The sequence below is a fragment of the Dipodomys merriami genome, unplaced genomic scaffold (assembly GCF_024711535.1).
Source record: "Dipodomys merriami isolate MVZ:Mamm:240054 unplaced genomic scaffold, mDipMer1.0.p SCAF_163, whole genome shotgun sequence".
Taxonomy (NCBI): domain Eukaryota; kingdom Metazoa; phylum Chordata; class Mammalia; order Rodentia; family Heteromyidae; genus Dipodomys; species Dipodomys merriami.
This window is the reverse complement of record NW_027202971.1, coordinates 2,763,237-2,784,387: the sequence shown is the minus strand read 5'-3', so window position 1 is coordinate 2,784,387 and position 21,151 is coordinate 2,763,237. Positions and strand designations below refer to the sequence as shown.

The window sequence follows — 21,151 nt, the reverse complement described above, 5'->3', positions numbered from 1 at the left end:
GCTTCAAGCAAAGGCAGGAGCCCTTAGGGAAAGGAGCTGATAGAGATGAGAAACAGGACTGGTTTGTCTTTGCTTCATATTGAGTTGTAACCGAAACACCACCGTGGATGCCATAGTACATGTCCATCCACCGGGACAAGCCGTGCCTCTCCTGCACCTCCCAGCTGAGGAACACACACTAGCAGCACACCAACGTCCCAGCATGTGGCCAGCACCATGTGGAGCCCTTCCCCAGTGGGATCTGAACGAGGTGAGAAGGCCATTCCAAGGGGAGTCAGAGGACTGAGAGACAGCAGTTCTAGCGATTGATGAGTTACTCGAGGGAGGCAGGAAGCATCTGCAGAGCAAGGCCAGAGCCACTCAACCACCTGCTCAGCAGAGCCCGGCCCCATCAATAACTTCAGGATAAGAGACCGACAATGGTGGATGCCCCTGCCTCACTCTACCTCACCCTTAAGTCTAATTTCCCAGGACCCAGACAGGTGTTACCATATATGCTGTTATTTTCTACAGCTCCTGTGTCTGTCTGCTGCACGCACAAATGCAACTGTGATTAGAGGTAACCTGAGAATTAGCAGACACTGAACAAGTAGACTTGTCAGGAGGTAGATACAGAAATCCTGCCAGATGCTGTGAGTGCCACAGAGGAAGAACACCGTAAGGTGTGATGCTGCCTCGACCAGCAGGGGTGCAGAGCCGAGTGTGGCCCCTCACGGGGTGAAGTTTCATCCCAAAGCAGTTGTGGACACAAGAAGATGGCTCCCTCCTGCTGCACAGACACTGAGGGAGCAATCCAGCCTCAAAAATGTGCACAGCCCACGACCTCTGAAGTCTGCAGCTAGACAAGAAGTGGTCACTCAACTGCGTGAAGAAAATTTGAAAATACAACAAAAGACACAGCTATCAACAGGGGCAGAACACAAAACTAAGATGGGGTGGAATGATAAAAGGAATGTTAAACTAAATAACACCAAGTACTCCCTATGAACATAGACAATATGTCAATTGTTGAGAAGTGTGCACACATGCACACACACTCTCAGTGGTCATTGCTGGGGGAGGACAAGAATAAAGCACAAAGGGGAAAATAGTTTATGTGGGCACTGGAGTCTCACACTTGTAATCCCAGCTACTCAGGAGGCTCTGAGTATTATGGATTATGGTTCGAAGCCAACCTGGATAGGAAAAGTCTGTGAGCTTCTTGTATCCAATTAACTACCTGAAAAAACTAGAAGCAGAGTTGTGGCTTAAGTGGTAGAGTGCTAGCCTTGAGCAAAAATGCTCAGGAATAACAACCAGGCCCTGAGTTCAAGTCCTAGGACTGGCACAATAACATTAATACTACTTCAGAATGGGTGTGGTGCCATCTGATACCTAGAGGATCATAGTTTGAAGCCAGTGTAAGCAGTAAAATCCACAAGACTCTGTCTATAAAAAGCAGAGCTGGAAGAGTGGCTCAAGCCGTAGAGCACCAGTTGAGCCAGCAAGTTGTGCAAGGGCAAGGCCCTGAGTTTAAACCCCAATACCAGCAAAATAAAATTAAAATAATACTTTAAGCCTACAGTAGTGATTCACATGCATAATCTTGGCTACTTGGGAGGCTCAGACTGGGAATATCGTGGTTGGAAGTCAGCCCAGGTAAAAAAAAAATTCTCAAGACCTCATTTCAAGCAATAAAAGGCTAGTCATAGTGACGTATGTCTGTCATCCTTGTACATGGGAAGTAGAAATAGGAGGACTGCAGTTCAGGTCAGCTGGGATGGGGAGGTGGGGAAAAAACTCTACTAGAAAAATAACACAAAAAAAAGGGCTAGAGGCATGCTGAAGTGACAGAACAAGCAAGCGGGAGGCCCTGAATTGAAACCCCAGTATCATAACGCTTTACTTTCTAAAAGAATAATATACTGAGATATTAGTTACATAACTTCTTGGAGAATAAATTTAGAAAAATAAAGTGGCACAGTGAAAATACCTTTCAGAATAAAGGAGACTAATTCTCTTAACCAAGAGCTGAATTTATTTTCAACAGACTTGCACAAGAAAGGCTAATGGGAAGTAGCACGGAGAAATGTAGCTCTGCACAAGACACGGGTGAGACCTCGGGAAGCAGGCCTGCAGGGCCCCATTGTGGGCGTCACTGCTGTGGTCTTGTTCAACTTTCTACAAGATGATCCGTGTCAAGGGGGCAGGCAGCAGCCACGTCACTTAACAGTTATGGCACCTAGGACATGTCACCTAGCCTTCGTGGCACCAGAAGACACAACTGAGGAGTCAGCCAGGCCTGGGCAGCAGGAGCTGTGGGAATGCCGGTCACACTTCTAAAACCATGAATGACACAGTACTGACTGAGGGCAGACAACGATGAACTCAACAAATCTACAGCAAACTTAAGGTAACTGTTACAAAAACTTCAAAAAAGCATAGATTAGAAGTCATTGGTGAAGTAAAATAGCATCATAAAAATACTCCCAAAATCAAAAGGAGAAAAAAATAAGTAAACAAAACACAAGAAGCAAGGAAAAGATGGAAAAATTAGAAAACAGCTAGCAAAAGAGTCCGTTTTAATCCAACTGTATCAATAATCATATTAAATTCAAGTTACCTAAACACACCAATTAAAAACAAATTGTCAAGCCTGGGTAAAAGGCCTTGAGTTCAACTCCAGTAGTGGAAAAAAAAGTAAAGGATTTTTTTTAAAAAAAGCAAGAAAAAACATAGTCATATGTAGTCTAAAAAAAAAAACCCACTTCAAAATGCACAAATCAGATCAGACAAAAATGTGGGTGAAGATATCCACTCACAGGATGTAAAGATGCAAGCACAAATCTAAAGCCAAGCAGCTGCCTTTAAATGAGACCAACACACAGGCCTAGGATCAAAGAGGGTATTACATCAAGATAGGAGCCTGGACAACCAAAGCATATGTGCTGCTAGCAACACAACTCCAAAACCTGATAAGGGAACTGGAAAAACTGGAGGAGGAAGAGGGCCTTGCGTCTGCGGGGGGTGGGGGGAGGGTTGGGGCACACGGCCCTCTGCGTCCTCACTGGGGACCGGGGATGACCAGCCATGCTGGGCACCTTTCCCCGCCCCCACTGTCCACTTGCTTCTTCTCACAAGCTCCATCTTTAGTTCTCATTATTTTTTCCAAGGTATTTGTGGGGGTTTTGGCAATAGAACTTGTTCCTATTCCTGGATATGCTTCTGGACATCAACTCTAAATATAAGACCCTGAAATGCTGACGTATCACCCGGCAGAGGGCTGCCCCCCACACCCGTTCCCAGCCACACGCTCAGGCTCCTCAGGTCAGGGGCATCCAGGCCTCAGGACTCTGCCCAGCCACACAGCATGCTCTATCCCCCCACCCCCACCATCAGCTCCCCTCCCCTGAGCTGGTTGCCCTGGGCTTCTTGAGGCTCATGCTGATGCATCTGCACAACAACTGGCTGCAAAACTCAGCACCTGTGATCATGCAACCCTGCTGGCTACACGGGTGGCCTGGATCTACCCTGGTCTGCGTGACTGGCCTGGGCTGGACACCTATGGGGCACACAGCCCCATCCTTCCTGCCGCCCTTGTGCCTGCGGGGGCCCCGGCACCCACCATACCTGAAGTCCAAGAAGGCACAGTACAGGAAGAAGCGGCTGCTTTCATTGGTGGCTTCAAGGTACTGCTTGTGAGTCTGAAATAAGAAAACAGAGATGCTGTGTGAGGTGATCTTCATGTGGAAGAGGCCTCCTCACAGCTGGAGATGCAGGCTGGTGCTGAGCGGTAGCGTAGCCACAAAGCGTGGCCACCTGCATTCCACCTCGACTCCTGCCCACATCTCCTCTGCCCATACCGGCCACAAGCCGGCACTGCTGACCGCAGGGCCTTTGCGTCAAATGTACCCACCCTTGTGAATGCTGTTCATCCAAGTCAACTGCAGTGCCCTCCCTCCTGTCAGGACTCTCTCAAACTGATTCCCTTGAAAGATCTTCTGGGACGGTTTATAGCAGTATCACCAGTCCATCCCCGGACTCCACCCTATCCTCCCTAGCCCCATTCCTCTCATCTATTTCTCATAGTCCTGATCACCACATGGCCAGCTGCATGTCTACTTGTTTGCCATCATCCCCCTGTGAGCACAGTGTGGACAGACCCTTTGGGTCCAGTGCCTGAGGGGCTATACACAGCAGTGCCTGTCAGATAAAGGGATGTAGGAATGACAAAGTGACAGACGGATGAACCATCTTGTTTTCAAGCCCTCATCATCTCCTGGACCTCCCTGTTGGCCACCTTAGGCTGACTGCAGCAGAGCCTTCAACTTGACAGGATAGTGGCTCCTCAAGGGACTGTGCCAGGAGCCAGGCCTCAGGCCTCACCCTGTGGGGACACGAGGGTCACTCCCAGGTGGTTTGGCTCTTGTCCGGGGTCTAGCTCTTTCCCAGTTGAGCCAGGCACCTCTCCCCTGGCTGGATGACTCCCACTGCATTGTCTGACCATAAACATCCTGGATGTGAGCCTTTGCTGCTCCCTCCACTGCAGCCCAGCGTTGCTGGGAGCCACACCCACGAGGACAGCACATCAGGCACCCCACGCTGGCCTGCACCCTTCTAACCTGGCGGTGGCCACAATGCCCACCGCAAGCGGAGCCCCAGGAGGACCCCGGGATGCTCTTCCCCATCCTGGGTGGCTGGGCTCCACGTTTCCCTGGTCATATTCACATTGCCCTGGTCTGCCTCTGAGCTCCTGGCCCTCCTAGGCCAGAGATAAATCGTCTTCAAGGCAATCAGACCCAGCCAGCAGGCAACGAGCTGAGCATGTGTGGTCTGGAGGGAGAGCAGACATTCTTCAATAGGATCTGGGGCCAAGATCACAGCTCAGAAGAGGAACTCCCTGACTGGGGTCAGCCCTCAGAAGTTTCCTCTAGGGCTCAGCTCTGGGGCTGGGAAGAGCAAAGCTCCTCCATCAGTGTCTGGAGAAAGGCCCTCAACAAGTTTCCAAAAAAGGCTTCGAGATTCTCAGGCAGATGGGAGCAGGCATTTTTCAACAAATGGGAGTGCAGTTGTGCCAGAGGAAGGAAGGTGAGTCATCTTTCGTGGCACACTTCTGAAGAGAAACATGGAAGGTGCCAATATGCTATGCACCTCCCTAGGGGGAGAGGGGCTGTCCCTGGTTTTCTTCATCACCATTGGGCACCCAAGCCCCTCTGAGCTCCATACCCAGGGACCCTGTTGCTCTGAAACATGGGTATTGGCTCCAGCAGAGAGCTTGTCCTTGACAACCTGGTCATCTTCCATCTAGCAGGAAGCGTGAGCTCCGGAAAGTCCCCGCAAGGTGCAGGCCCCTGGCCACTGTGAACAAGATGGGATGCAAGCGGCCCTCCCCTGATCACTGCTCACATGAAGGGGGAGAAAATACAATGTCTGAGCATTGCCTGAATATTCCTTGTGCAGAGGTCAGCCAGCATATAATCTCACCCGTGAAGTTAGAGGGTCAGAATGCCTGGGCAGAGGGCCAGGCTCAGACAGAGGGTCTGGAGCAGCGCAGCACCCCAGCAATGGGTCAGAGAGGGCTCTCACCAAAAGGCCCACGTACGATTGAGAGCTTCATAGCCTCACGCAGGTGTCCAGGCGCAGCTGAAAACTGTTTTGTCAGATCAAGGGTCAGGAGACTCTCAACTTGAGAAGAAAATGAACAGACATCAACACTGAGTGACCCAGCAGAGGAATTACTGACAAGCGTTTTCAAAGCAGCCATCAGAATGCTTTCACAAACAGTAACACTTACTTGAAACAGATGAAAATTACAAAATCTTGGCAAAGAAACAGATGACATAAAACAGAACTAAATGGAAATTTTAGAAAAACAATAATAACTTAAAACTTCAATGAATGGGATCAATAGCAAGATAGAGCAATCAAAGAACAGGAAGAATAATTTGAAGAAAAAAATCGACAAATTATAAATTTAACAAGAGAAAGAAAATACACTGTAAACAAATAGTAACAGAATCTTGGAGCTTGTGGTACCAGAGCAGCCGATCTCACCTCCGTGCCACTGAAGTCCCAGAGGGCTGGCGAACACTCCAGAAATAATAGCTGGAATGTCTTAAATTTGGCAAAACATGTGAACATACAGATTTGAGAAGCAGAACAAACACAAACCAGCGCCCTACGCCTCATAATCAAGACTGCCGAATGCTAAAGACAACGAAAAATCATGAGCACAACACAGGGTGTGACCCCTGCCAGTCCTACTGTCCAACTCTGTGAGCAGCTCACCCATCAGTGTGACTCAGCATCATGGAAGAACACAGTGATGCTGGCCAGGCAAGCTCCACAGACGTTTCAAGCCACCAGCAGGAGCTGGTGAGTGGGGATAGGTGAGGTGTTCAGACATGCACCCCACGGGGATGCCTGCCTGGAAAGAAGAAAACATGGAAGCATATCAAGGTGCTCCCTCCACTCCCAGACCTGTGGGTGCCTCTCTGAAGTGTCCTGTTACTCCAACCATATGGATAGCACCAAATAAGTGGAAATTACCATTCCTCCTTTTCTCTATCTCTAACCCCAGTTCTGTGCATGGCAGCACGAGAACCCCACACTCAATGGATGCAGGACACTGGCTGTAGGAACGGCACCACCATGTCCCGGGGTGGGGGTGGGGGGATGACGTACTTCTGCTTCATTGGAGCTCTGCATTCAAGCACCTCTTATGTGGCTGGGGACAGATCCACGGGGGGCAGGGGCGGGAGGCGACTGTGCTGTGGTGCTCCCACGCCATCTGTATGCACCTCTTATGTGGTCCAGGCCAGATCCGTAGGGGACCATGGTGCTCCTATCCATCTGCAACCTTGGCCCATCAGATCCACCTCACCCACAACAGGGCTGTCAGTGTTTGCAGTGAGGGCTCTCTTGGGATTGTTTTTCCTCCTACATGTTCCTAAATTGCTCATGAAATGTTGACACTACGAATTATTTCCCCCTAGATACTGGGCTAGAACTGTTCCAAGATGCTCCACAAACTCTGTTCTGATGCTACCGTGCTGTGATATAAAAAGAGAAGAAGTGGCGCCCAAACTGATGCTCTGACGCTGGTCCGCTCAGTCTTTCCTGAGAGTCCACCATCATTCTCCTGCCCCTGAATTCTGATGAGACTGGGATCCCACGAGGCTGGATCTGGGCCTCATGAAGATCGATGGTCTTTATTACAGTAAGAGGAACAGACTGGTTCCTAAATCCATCATCTGAGTTGTTCTTGTTTCCAACACTATGAATTTTGTCCTTGAGCCAGAAAACCTTCCTGGGTTATAAACTGCAGTGCAACCTCCTGCATGTCTGAAAAGGGTTACATCCAGAACAGGTGGACACCATGTCCACCTGCCGATGACACTCAGCCATCTACAAATACAACTCCAATACCATTTCCCAGGCTGGAGGATTGGCAGATAATCGGGAAATTCCAATTACAGGTATGTACCCAAATCACCTAGGAAATACAAGACTTCTGCAGAAATGATGGCACAGATTTAAAAGGTTGAGAAATTCTGTTTTGCAGCCTGACTCTGCAGTTGTGTCCCCAAACCTGATACCCCTCACTGGAATGAGGCTCTGTCCATGAGAGAGACTCGATGGCTCCCAATGTGCACTCCAGAACCTTCCGAGAAAGGCCATGCATGGTGTCCTGGTGCAGCTCTTACCAGGGTCTGCTTGCCTCCTATTTCTGTTCTTATTGCTTATTTCACATTATCCCATCTGCTACTCTACTTTATATTCTCATAAATAAAACAGCTTCATCCCAATCTCCCTAGGTCCCAAACACATACACTCAACCTTGTCAATAAAGAAGATGTTCAGCTCGCCCTGAAAGTCCTCCACACAAAGGGGTAATATCCGGTGGGCAAGTCCCGTGACGCTCACACCGATTCTGTAAAATGAACACCTATGGAAGACGCTGCTTAACTCATTAGTTAACAGGAAAACAGGGAGGCAATTACTACCCCTTAGAGGAAAAGTTAAGAATCGTACATAGACGAAGCCATTGTGAATGCTGAGGTAAATCTGCCTAAAAGACATGAAACTGGAAAGCTTGTCAAGATCCACGGGAGAGAGTCCATAGGATAAAATCCACATTTCAGCAGAGAGAGCTGCCTGGACCCTCAGCAGCACGGAGCCGAGGAAGACGAAGGCCCAGCTGGAAGCACTTAGCACTTCTGCTCTATTTCAGTCTTCCACACTTGTTCCCTCTGTAAGTTAATTTTTAAACTAATTTATTCCAACATAGGTTCAAATATTAAACGGATTTTCACGCCTCAGAAACAGGATAGCAACACAGGTATAAAGGCCAGATGAGACTCCTGTCCACACTAGAGAACTAACCGCCTACCAGAACTAACCGCCATGTAGGGTAGTTTATGAACTGGGGCTTCAAGAGCTGAGAAGTTGGTGGTGGATGAGGGACACACCTGAGGGGTGGGAAGCAGGCCCAGAGGGGAACTCCCTGCTGGCCCCACTTTCAACAGAGAATTTCCAGATGGTGCTGATGGGTAGCACAGTCTCTGGTGCCTGGAACTGGGTGCAGTTCTAGCAGGAGAAACCCAGAGAAGGAGGGTCCCAAACCCATCCCAGGGCCCACTGAGTGCTCCGCTGGCCACGGTCAGAACCTGCAAGAGGAATGGCAGGGAATGGAGGCTGCACTGGAGTGTGTGCTGCGCAGGACAGCCTGGGGAAAGCCACAGAGAAGGCAGGGCTACAGGTGGACTGCTCCAAACCTTGAAATAGCCGGACAGCGAGTGAGTAGCTGAATGAAAGAATGGCGATTCTACTTATATACTAGAAAATTTAAGTTGACCTACAGCAGAGATGACTGGTCACCTTGGCATGAAGGGCAAGAGGGAAGGTATTAATGGGGGCCAGGAAATGGGGTGTACGTGTGCTGACGATCCTCACTGGAGTAATTCAATTTCATACTTTAGAGCTGGTACCCCAATAAATCTAGACTGGGTTGTGTGTTTGCGTGTGTGTGCAGACTAGAGCTGCACTGGGGAGGCCCACAAGAGCCAGGAAGAGACAGTGAACAGGGACGAGCCGAACTGTGTGATAAACCGGGGAATGCTAGACCACAATGTCGGCAACCTGGTCAACAACAGCTGCTGGTGTTATGCAGAGCAATGGTGGAAGTTGAAAACATCTCAGATTTCCTACTCTGTGACCCTTCCCTATGCAAAGTTAAGCAAAATAATGACACTGGCAGGAAGATAGCCGGGCCCATCTTGGTGGGGTTACCGCCATGCTGCTCCCACTTTGCAGACTCGGTGTGGTTGACTTTTTCTGAAATGTGTCCCTGGTGATAGGTGCTGTTCTACTTATTCACTGTAACAGTTGCTACTGAGTCTAAAATTCAGGAAAACAGCCCTATTTACGGGGTTATTGTGGGGTGACGGCCAATTGCTTCTGAGATGATCACCTGTCATTCTCAGATGAGGAAAACCACTTTAGTCTTTCCGAAGCACCAGGCTTGTTCTGTGAAAAGCTTTTACTTAAAAGATACACATTTCTACTGCGTGGCTGAGCACTCCAGCAGAATTAAGCAGCCCTGAACAAAGACTTCCGTGAAAAAAATGAAACACTTATCCTAGATGGAGAAGAGGGTGCCCCTGTTGGTGCAGGAGAGAGGCGGGTGGGCAAGAGCAAGGGCAGCCCCGGGCTCCCTCAGCAATGACCTCCCGCCTAGTGACAGTGTGAGGATCCCGAGGAGGCGGCAGAGGACAGGAAATGACACACGTCGCTGCAAGGGACCAGCACAAACACAAGTGACGTGGGAGCTCGGGAGCTGGGTGTGGTGGAACGGCCCAGGCACGCCGCAGGAGGGCTGAGCCCTCCGCTCCACACAGTGGCATCACAGCTGACTCCTGGAGAGGATGCACTGTGGTGGCCTCAGGACAAGATGCCGTGGACCCTCAGCTCCATGGCCACCCAGGACCCAAAGGTGATGCGTCCACAAAGCCTGGCCCTGAGGCCCGCGCCCCACCCTTTGACAAAGCTCACGTTAATCCTCTAAGCCGCCTAGGAAAGGACAGTGCCCTTGACGTAGGATGCTTTAGCTGCGGAATCTACTCGTGCTTTTGTCCGGGCACGCTGTGGGGAGGGGGCACAGAGTGCCTGCCCAGCAGCATGGTCTGAGCTGGGCGGAGCCATCACGGATGGTCCTCACAAAGGGACGCCCGGGGCCTCCTGCAGGAGAAATACATCGGGCCCCTGGCCTCTGAGGGGTTGTCCTCCACTCCCCACGGGCTCAGCAGCTGCATAAGCTGTCCACCCTGCCCAGCTAAGTGGGTTGTCACTGAAGGACGCTCTTGGGGGGCGGGCTGTGCTCACAAGGAGGACTCAGGAAGGACTACCAGCAGCAGCAGCAGCAGCCCCAGCCTCAGAACACAGGCCCCGACCCTAGCTGGTCTCAGAGCCTCCACTACTGTGGCTGCCAGCGTCACTTCCCCTCACACATCAGGGTCTGTCCACCTGAACCCACACAGGAAAGGAGGCTGGCAGCACGAAAACAGAATGAGATGCAACACAAACCCTCAAGGAGACCCAGCGGCCAGGCAGTGTCCTCTGGAGCAAGCCTGGCTCCTCCCCGTGAGCAAGGCTTTGTGTCAGGCAAGTCCTGAGTCCCTGGCCTCCCCCATCACAGCTGCCGGTGCCACCAGGCCACCCTGACCTAGCCCAGACCATGGCCGAGGTGACGGTGACTCCATCCGGACAGGCAAACCTTCCAACGGCCACCAGCCGGCCACAAGCCAAGTGTTGTCTCAGCTGGGATGCACGAAGTCCAGCTTCTGGCATGGATTTCTAGATCTCTGGAGACTTCACAGTTCCGCAGGCAGGACCCACAGAGGCAGGGCAGAGGCAACTTCCCGGACCACCCAGGGAGCCTCATAAGCCCTGAGCAGCTGTCCTACTTATCCAGATCTCCGGCTGTCTCTGTCTCTTTCCCTCATCTCCTCCATCCCAGAGCTGGCTGGCTGACTGGCTGGCTGGGGGGCGGGGAGGTGGGAAGGGGGACTGGGGGCCCTATTTGGTCTGGTGGGAGCACAATCATGCCTTCCCACAGAGTGGCTTTCTCCCATCCAACCAGGAATAAATGCATTACAACGTAGACTACAAAGTCATCAGACCAGCATGTCATTGCTACTATTTCTGACTGGTCACCAAGGGAGAGAGGCATGCAGTACTTAGGCTGGAAGTCTATCCACACAAGGGCAAGCCAGGCATGGGGTCATGAAGGCACAGGGACCACACGGGTGGGACATGAATGGAGTTGAGACATAAGTCAGGGTTGCACCTGGTGCTGCTTCCTCAGAAGAGCTGGCCTCACAGCTGGGGGCTGCTTCAAGGGCTCTGCTTGGCCCTGATGTAGCCCTGGGTTCAGATGGCCCCTGATAAAGGGGAAGCCAAGTCCAGAGACAAGGCTCTGGACCACTGTACCCCTCCCACCCCACCCCTCTTCTCTCCTTTCTTCCCCACCTCCTCCTGCCCCGAGTGCTAGGAAGAGTCAAGGGCTGCCCGGAAGCTGATGCTTGGATCTGTTCACTGCCTTGATGGAGACATGGAGAAGGCCTTCCTGCTGCAGCTGCAGAGGCAGAGGGCACAGAGGCCCAGACCCCAGACTTGAGCCCTGAGTAGGGCTATTCCTGTGGCATGCGGTGCACCAGTATCTGAGAACAGGCCTGCCCGCCCCAAAGCACAGGCAGAAGGCAGAGTCTTTGATGGAGCTCTAAAAAGCGGCTGGGTCAACAACCTGTGATCACTGGGGACCAAACCATGGTAGTGAGGGTGCCTGGCAGGCCCCGCCCGCACGTCCAACACGCCGCCCACTTAGCTCCCGCTGGAGGCCATGGTTGAAACCTGCACATCTGAATCACATCATGGCTGCAGCCTGGGGGTGCAGGAAGACACGGGAGGACGAGAGGGTGTGTCCACAGCCAGCTGCAGAACAGGCTGGAAGGAAATACATTCCCTGGGGAGAGGCACACACACAGAGGACCTGGGTCTCACTGGGTGACCCCATCCACTAGACCTGGCCTCCCTCCCCAGTGCCCTGTTCTGGAAACAGAGTGCACTAGCTTGCATGCCTGGGTCACACAGACTGGGTACTCCCTGCTCAGGCAAGCGGGCCTCCTTTGCCCACAGGAAGCACCATGTCCCTGAGCATGCTGATCACCATGGTCCAGCTGGTGGGAGGTCAGCAGACTCACCGTGCAGCCCTGCAGTCCCAAACACCTCAACCACAGTCCCTTCTCTGCTCCGGGGATAACACCCCAACCACCCCCTTGTGATAAAGACCAGAGCATTGGGTAGGGCTTCCAGTTCTGTGCAGCTATTCCAAGAAACCAAGCTCATCTTCCAAGGGAACTGGAGCCCCCACCCCAGCCCTGTTTGTTCACTGAGTGTGAGGCACAAGCACAGCCAAAGGGGTGCAGACTACCCAAGAAGAGCCTATGTAAAAAGAGCAGCATGTGAAGCTGAGCTCAGGGCCCTGAGGCGGGACACACACGCACACACAGAGCGACAGGAGACCCCCTGCTCACACTGGAGCCTGTGTGGAGGTGTGCACACTGCACGTGGGGGCAGGGAGCTGCCAGGCAGCAAGCCAACAGTGAGGACGGTGGCATAGACTGAATGTGGTAACTTATGATGCTTTTCCTGCTGCACGAAGCCTGACTTCTGCCCTCACTTATTCTGCTCCTGGTCAGGGTTAGACCGGGGGTCTGGCTGACTATTCATCACCCGCCAGGAGGCCCTCGAGACCCCCCCATGCCCTGGAGAGCTGTGGGCGGAGGCTGTTCTCAGACGCAGTGCTCCAGCTGCTCCTGGACACCAGGACGCATGCTGCCCTCGCTCCTTGCCTGCCTGTCCTCCTCAGCCCTCTGCCTGCCTCACCCTCTCCCTGGCTGTGGGCTGGTGCACAGACCTGCAGATTCTAGTATGACTGCCTTCCTATCCTTGGGAACCAGGCAAGCGATGCTGGTAGTCAAGATGGAAATACTGCTGCATCATAAGCATCAGCCACTGGCCTCAACTTCTGTGTTCCCAGTCCAGACTTCTCTGCCCTCCCCTTTTGCTTTTTTGAGACAGTGTCTCAGCACGCAGTCCTGGCTGATCTGGAATTTTTGATCCTCCTACCTCTACCTCTAGAGCATCCGGATTATAAATATGAGGGCTTGAGCCCTATTATAAATAGGGCTTAAGCCCTATTTATAGGGCTTGAGAGTTACAACATATAATACTATAATTTATTATACATCAAGATTATAATGAACCCTATTTGCATTATTATAAAAGATAAGGCTGGAGCCGTATTCGTGTTCCACACACATGTGTACAAGTGTGTACATACATCTGTACACACATGCTGCAAATATTTAAGCAGGTAAACAAGGAAAACAGCAGCTCTTGTACAGTGGCATGAATGTGCTGTTTTGTCTCTGATGTGAGTGAACCTTCAAGGGATCACCATCCTTTCAGACACACTGAAAGTAACTGCCTGCGAGAACACAGACTGCACCCCATTGCGATCCCACCGCGCTGGGTGCTGTGTGTAACAGGCATTACCGAGTCTACGTCTAGGGAAGTAGGTGAGTTTTCATCTATTATTTTGGTCTCAATTGCATTGTTATAACGTAGTTTTTTCAAGAAATAACAACAACATCACACTGCCTAAGTGATGGTTCCTGCAGTGTTTCTATTTCCCTGTCTTAAAACAAGCAGCTGAACATCCTGTCTGAGGCCAGCTATGAACACTGTGCCATTGGCTAGGTGCAGAAGAGACAAGTCTTGGCTGGGTGAATTTTATGTCTGGAGGCAGGAAGTGCAGTGCGTCTGGAGAGGCAAACAGCAGGCTGAGCGCACTCTGCAGAGTACAGGCAGGGGCTCCAGCTGCAGGCAGAACTTCTGGCCCCAGGAACACCACCTCATTACAAATCCTGTGAGCCACATGCTGCATGACATGGAGAAATGCATCAAGCTGGGGCATCAATGGACACACAGAGCCTACGTGCCTCCAAGGAACAGACATGACACCGTGGGCCACGGCTGGCCCAGGAGGGCCCAGGAGAGACAGTGGAGTTAAGACACAGGAGGCCCTGGAAGCAGGGGAGAAAACGTGCTCCCCAAGTGTGCTGTGAACCATTGCTGTGTGGAACAGACCAGTGATCCCCTATGTGAAGGGCCTAGAAGTGATGTACACTGGAGAGGAGGGGTGAGGCTGCATGCTGGTCAGGAGGAGTGGGGTTCCGTGCTGATCAGGAGGGGTGAGGCTGTGAGCTGTCAGGAGGGTGAAGCCGTGTGCTAATCAGGAGGGGTGAGGCTGCATGCTGGTCAGGAGGAGTGGGGCTCCGTGCTGATCAGGAGGGGTGAGGCTGTGAGCTATCAGGAGGGTGAGGCCGAGGCCGTGTGCTAATCAGGAGGGGTGAGGCTGTGGCTGGTCAGTGGTGAGGCAGCGTGCTGATCAGAAGGGGTGAGGCTGTGAGCTCATGAGGAGGGGCAAGGCAGTGCTGATCAGGAGGGGTGAGGCTGTGAGCTCATCAGGAGGGGTGAGGCTGTGTGCTGATCAGAAGGGGTGAGGCAGCGTGCTGATCAGAAGGGGTGAGGTTGTACACTGATCAGAAGGGGTGAGGCTATGCACTGATCAGAAGGGGTGAGGCTGTGGCTGATCAGAAGGGGTGAGGCAGCGGCTGATCAGAAGGGGTGAGGCTTTGAGCTTATGAGGAGGGGTGAGGCTGTGGCTGGTCAGTGGTGAAGCTGTGTGCTGATCAGGAGGGGTGAGGCTGTGAGCTCCTGAGGAGGGGTGAGGCTGTGGCTGGTCAGTGATGAGGCTGTGTGCTGATCAGGAGGGATGAGGCTGTGAGCTCATGAGGAGGGGTAAGGCAGTGCTGATCAGGAGGAGTGAGGCAGCGTGCTCATCAGGAGGGGTGAGGCTGTGCTGATCAGAAGGGTAAGGCTGTGAGCTCATGAGGAGGGGTGAGGCTGTGAGCTCACGAGGAGGGGCAAGGCAGTGCTGATCAGAAGGGGTGAGGCTTTGAGCTCATGAGGAGGGGTGAGGCTGTGGCTGGTCAGTGGTGAGGCTGTGTGCTGATCAGGAGGGGTGAGACTTTGAGCTCCTGAGGAGGGGCAAGGCAGTGCTGATCAGAAGGGGTGAGGCTGTGAGCTCATGAGGAGGGGTAAGGCAGTGCTGATCAGAAGGGGTGAGGCTGTGAGCTCATGAGGAGGGGCAAGGCAGTGCTGATCAGGAGGGGTGAGGCTGTGGCTGGTCAGTGATGAGGCTGTGTGCTGATCAGGAGGGGTGAGACTTTGAGCTCATGAGGAGGGGCAAGGCAGTGCTGATCAGAAGGGGTGAGGCTTTGAGCTCATGAGGAGGGGTGAGGCTGTGAGCTCCTGAGGAGGGGCAAGGCAGTGCTGATCAGGAGGGGTGAGGCTGTGAGCTCATGAGGAGGGATGAGGCTGTGGCTGGTCAGTGGTGAGGCTGTGTGCTGATCAGGAGGGGTGAGGCTGTGAGCTCCTGAGGAGGGGTAAGGCAGTGCTGATCAGGAGGAGTGAGGCAGCGTGCTCATCGGGAGGGGTGAGGCTGTGCACTGGTCAGGAGGCCTCTCCTCTGTTTCACTGTGACACTGCAGGTGCTAACCACTCACCGGCATACACGCAGATGGAGAAGGCCATGGGGCCTCCATCGCTGCCCACCCAAACAGGCTGCTTCTGCCCCGTGGACTGTGGCTCAACATGCCTCCACAGCGCCAATGGTCAGCAGAGGACAGAGGGCTGAGGACACAGGGTCTCTAGAAGCTGGATTCTCTTCTGGACTTAAACCCAACAAGACTGACGAATATCTGGCCTCCCGACTGCTGTTTCCAGTCAGAGTTGGGACAAATCTTGTTCAGCAGCCACAAGAAGCCAGCAGCACACCCTTGTTCCAGAGAAAACAGTTGATGTGTCTGTCAATATCAAGTTTCTTAACTTACACAAGGCAAAAGTGGTCAAAATAAAGTTTGGGCTGGTGGACTGCAGCAGTGATGCACTGGTATCTGTGACTGGCTGGGAGCCCTGAAGTCACACCAAAGCAGGCATCTCATCCACTGATGAATACGGTATGCAAAGTAAAAGACACGCAGATGGCCAATCCTCTCAGAAAGGTGTCCAGTCTTATCAGTAACCAAAGGAATGCAGACAAAAATAAGCGGATGTGGCTTTTTGTCTATGAGAGATAGCACTAATGAGCTCCACTAGTGACAACATCAATTATTACTGCATTAATCTTTTTTTAACTTTTTTTTTTCACTTTTTAGGTATGGGGAATCAAATCCAGACTGTTGCAATTACTAGGCAAGTGCTTTGCCACTGAGCTGCATCCCTGCATTAAACTCTAGCATGGATTTCACCTGTAACAGCCAGGATAGCTCAGACCCTTGCCCAGCTCCACTGAGCTCCTGCATACAGGGAGGATGCATAGCGGAACATCCAGAAACACAGCCATGGAGACCAGTCACGATTTATGGCTCAGGGGACACTGCAGGGTAAGAGCAATGCTTATCTTGCTAACAAGTTGAGCAAGGTAAATTGGATATCCGTGGGTGGGAAATAAATCTTGACCCTAGTTCACAGCACATGCACATACAATTAGACAAGCGTCATAGATCTAAATGGGAAAGAGAGCCATAAATGCTTAGGGTAACACAGACGCCACATCGTGACCTTCAGGTAGATAAGACTCCTTGTCCAGGACACAAGAAGCATGGAGCTCAGGAGAAGAGCATGACGGGCTGGGTGCACTAAAACTTACAGCTGCTATTCATCAACAGTACTGTAAGAGCAAACAGGCAAGACCTGACCGAGGAAGAAATATGCCATCCATGGGTCCAACAAAAGACTCACATCCAAGACCTGCAAGAACTCCCAAAACCAGTAAGAAAAGTAGCAGCAGAAAAATGGGATAGGACAACTTAAAAGAAAAAGTACCAGAGGGCTGAGTGTGGTGGTACACATCTGTAATCTCAGCTGTGCACGAGGCAGAGAGGGGATGATCACCACCTGGGTTGGCTTGGGAAGTAAGAACCTCTCCAAAACATAAACTACAGCAAGAGCAGCTGGAGACGTGGATCAAGGGGCAGAGTGTGTGCCTAGGAAGCACAAGCCTTGAGTTCAAACAACAAAGGAGGCGTCAATCACTATGACCAATAAACACATAAAAAGGGACATCAACCTTGCAGGGAAAAGCAAATAAAAACCAGATGTGAAGACACTCACCACTCTGGCGGTGGACCTGGAAAGGATGTCTGCTCCTAGAACAGGGTGTGTGGAGTACGCTCTGCATCACTAGACACCTAGCTCTAACCCTTTCAGCCTAGGAGTCTACAACTCTCTTCCCTCCCTCTGGAGGGAGACACAAACCCTAAACCTCCAAAACAAACACTAAACCTCTGAATTAAACCCTAACCCTCCAAAGCCAATTTTAAAATGAAAAAAAAAACAAAACAAACATGTGGCCACTTAATCAGGGTAATATGCAGCCATATTAATCAGGCCATTGTGTGGGAACACAGGTTCCTTATGGTGTTTGTGATGCTGACACTCTGACCCAAGACGGTGATCAGACAGGTAAGTGGACTACAATGCAGCCATGAAAACAATCCCGAGTTCACAGCTACTGTTCTAGAGATGCACACTGCTGACCTAGGACTGGGGAGCTGTGAACAGTTTGCTGGTACAGCCCCCTCTACACAGCCCCAAGGGCTCTCAGGCCCCTCAACCACTCTTGAGAAGGCAACTGAGGTGTCAGTGCCCACCTGTCATCTCCAGAAGGTGGATTCAATGGATGCTTAGCTATGTGCGTGTGTGCATCTGTGCATGTTTGAACGGCCATGTCTGGGCACCACCATATGCCCGGTTGGGTCAGCCTACTCCCTACTCCCTGAAGCACCAAAGATCAGCCCCATCAAGAGAAAGGAACTCCATAAGAGTTTTTCCTCATTTGCCACAGGCGTTAAAGAATTAACATTGCCATAATCCAGGTCCAAGAGACACCAAGAGAACAACCATGCTCACAACTCCCTCAGCCTGGCTCTGAACATGACTTGGGAAACAAACACAGGACTGCATTCATTAGCTCCAAACTGGAAGTGACTGGACGGTATGGAAGTGGACAGATGGAGTTTCACACGACTGTGCATGACCAGCCGCTCCTTCCACAGTGATACAGGCCTGCGATCCCAGGGGGTTTGGCTAGGCCTGGGCCTATCTGACTGTCACAGCTGGGAGGGGTGCTCCAGGCACCCAGTGGGTGGGGAGGGAATACTATATTTAGCACCCACGGCACTCAGGTGCTCAGCAGGGGTCTGACAGTCCTCAGTCTCCCCAGCTTAGTGCTGAGAGTAAGTCAAACTGGGTGATCAGCACCACTGAAAAACAGCAAACTATTGCACCGTACTGCACTTGAGTGTGACCCACAATATGACCTGCCCTGCAGAGGCACACCAAAGGGCATGCTAGCCTTGTGCAAAGCCTCTGGGGTCTAGACTTTTGCCCACTCCAGTGTCCCAGCCTCCCAAGACCATATGGAACACATGGAGGGAGATTTCTGTCCTTCTGGCAGAGGTTTAGGAAGGGAGACTATTGTCCTGCTCGGCCGCCAAGCCTCTGGAGCATGGGGGAGCCGACTTCCCCCTGCCTGGGCAGCCATGGGCCTCGTGTCCCGGCCACCGCGGGCCTGCTGTGGCGCAGGCTGGGGGGTGCAGCAGCGTGTCCCTCATGTCCCGGCCACCGCGGGCTGCCGTGGCGCAGGCTGGGGGTGCAGCAGCGTGTCCCTCATGTCCCGGCCACCGCGGACTGCCGTGGCGCAGGCTGGGGGTGCAGCAGCGTGCCCCTGGTGTCCCAGCCACCATGGGCCTGACGTGGCGCAGGCTGGGGGGTGCAGCAGCGTGTCCCTCATGTCCCGGCCACCGTGGGCTGCCGTGGCGCAGGCTGGGGGGTACAGCAGCGTGTCCCTCGTGTCCCCAGCCACCGTGGGCCTGCCGTGGCGCAGGCTGGGGGGTGCAGCAGCGTGCCCCCCTGTGTCCCGGCCACCGTGGGCTGCCATGGCGCAGGCTGGGGGGTGCAGTAGCGTGCCCCCCTGTGTCCCGGCCACCGTGGGCTGCCGTGGCGCAGGCTGGGGGTCAGCAGCATGTCCCTCGTGTCCCGGCCACTGCAGGCCTGCCGTGGCGCAGGCTGGGGGGTACAGCAGCGTGCCCCCCTGTGTTCCGGCCACCGTGGGCTGCCATGGCACAGGCTGGGGGTGCAGTAGCATGCCCCATTGTGCAGGAATCACCAGGTGCCCACTCAGGAACCTCAGCATTGGCCCATACCCCAGCCCTCAAGACTCTGGAGAGCCCCATCTGCTTCAATTTTGCTGTGACCTTGGGCCATAAGTCTCGTCAGAATAAACCACCATGACCCCTGCTCTGTGTTACCTCCCGTGATGGGTGGGGTGCCTTCCGAGTACCCTCTCAGTGTGTTCCCCTCAACAAGAGTCCATGGGAAATGTTGCCATCCAACAAATCAATGCAGCTTAGGACACTCTTCCAAATACTCCCAGAAACCAAGCGACCTTCAAAGAAAACTCCACAGCCTGGAGAACACTTGGCCAAGACACACTTCAATTACTATCCTCTTCTGCTATGATAAAAATTCCTCTCTGCTTCTTTTAGACAAGATTCCTTATTCAAGGCTTTCTTTGTTAAAAATAACCACAGTAACCGGACATTAACTAGGGCTGCGTTTTGTCCACCCTTTCTTTCTGGTTTCCAAATTGGCACCTTCTCCTGTGAACCTTCTGTCGACAGCTGGAGACTGGGGGCTGCACTGGGAGGCTCACTGCCTCCTCTGAGGAGCGAGGGCCTGGCCAGGGGATGCTCCGCAGCCCCGCCTCTCCAGCGCCTGTGTGGGTGGATGGGCAGCGCGACAGCCCATCTTCCAGAGCACAGCGGCTCGGTCCTGCCTGCAGCTCCGGGCCCCACTAGAAGCCATCCTGTCCCACCGCCTGGGTGCCCAACTCTCCTGCTATCTCTGTCCAGATGTTCCACGGCCACCACACCTGCTCCTGTGCCCACACTTCTCAGCTGTGCTGTGTGGGGAGTCGGGGGAGGGGGAATACACATGTGGGCAATGATTCCAGGCTTTTCTGCCTCCCAGAACTCTGCTCAGATCATAGGATCAGTGTCTAAGGCAATCTGTGTTCATTTAAACCAGACAGCTTTAAATGGCTCATCTTCAGAGATGAGTCTCACATGCACACAAACATGCCCCCCCCACACACACATGCATGCACACGCATACACATTTTCCAGGAAAGAGAAGCAGTTGGGGCTGCCATTCTGTTCTGCATGCACACCTTTCTGCTCTTTGTCACAGCACAATGACATGGCCAGGGGCCAGAATAAGGGAGCGGAAAGGACAGGGGTCTGTTTGTAAATACTTGGAAACAGCCTAAATGCCAGCAGGCAGGAGCGGATGGCAAGCCCTTCATTCGCCAAGGAAAAAATGTCAACTTCACAGATTAGTACAGACTGCCTGTGAGGTGCTGGGGAGACAGACTGAGGGGGCAAAGGTTCCTTTACTGCCTGCCCTTCTCAGGAGAAAGGAAGGGAGAAGAAATGACACTGGGACACAGAGACACAAGGTTAAAGGGAGGAACCATGGTTTTCCATTGCGAATCTTACACTTTATACCAGCCCGATGAACACCAAAGGGGTGTGAGTGTGCAGGTATGTACATGTGCAGACACAGAGATGCCAAAGCCAGCCTCTGGGCCAGGCCTTCTCCCCTCAGGAACCTAATCATGACGATGCCCACCAAAAACATCTGCTGTCACCCACCGGCTCTCTGCCCCACAGGGCAGCTAAACCTAGGCCACACAGAGGCGCTAGAGGCCATCAGAGGACCCTGCTGCGGTGCACAGCACCGACCAGACTGCCCTGTGTGCAGCTCACAACTTCTGAGCTGCATAGGAGGCTGTGTGCGTGCGTTGGAAGGGGGGGCACATACATGCATGCGTTAGAGGGGGGGGCACACACATGCATCTTAGGGGATGGTGGCACGTCAGATGCTCTGTGTTCCGGCTGCACTTTCCAATAGCAGTAAATTA

The 21,151-nt window shown here is 52.7% G+C and overlaps 1 protein-coding gene across 1 annotated transcript in view; it reads right to left on the bottom strand.

Moving 5' to 3' along the window:
• The window catches only part of Adgrd1 (adhesion G protein-coupled receptor D1), a 91,884-nt gene that overhangs the window by 33,356 nt on the left and 37,377 nt on the right, over positions 1-21,151 (bottom strand). The window contains exon 14 of the mRNA XM_070024784.1: positions 3,610-3,683. Coding sequence (XP_069880885.1) covers positions 3,610-3,683 — 74 coding nt within the window. The remainder of the gene's footprint in view (positions 1-3,609; positions 3,684-21,151) is intronic.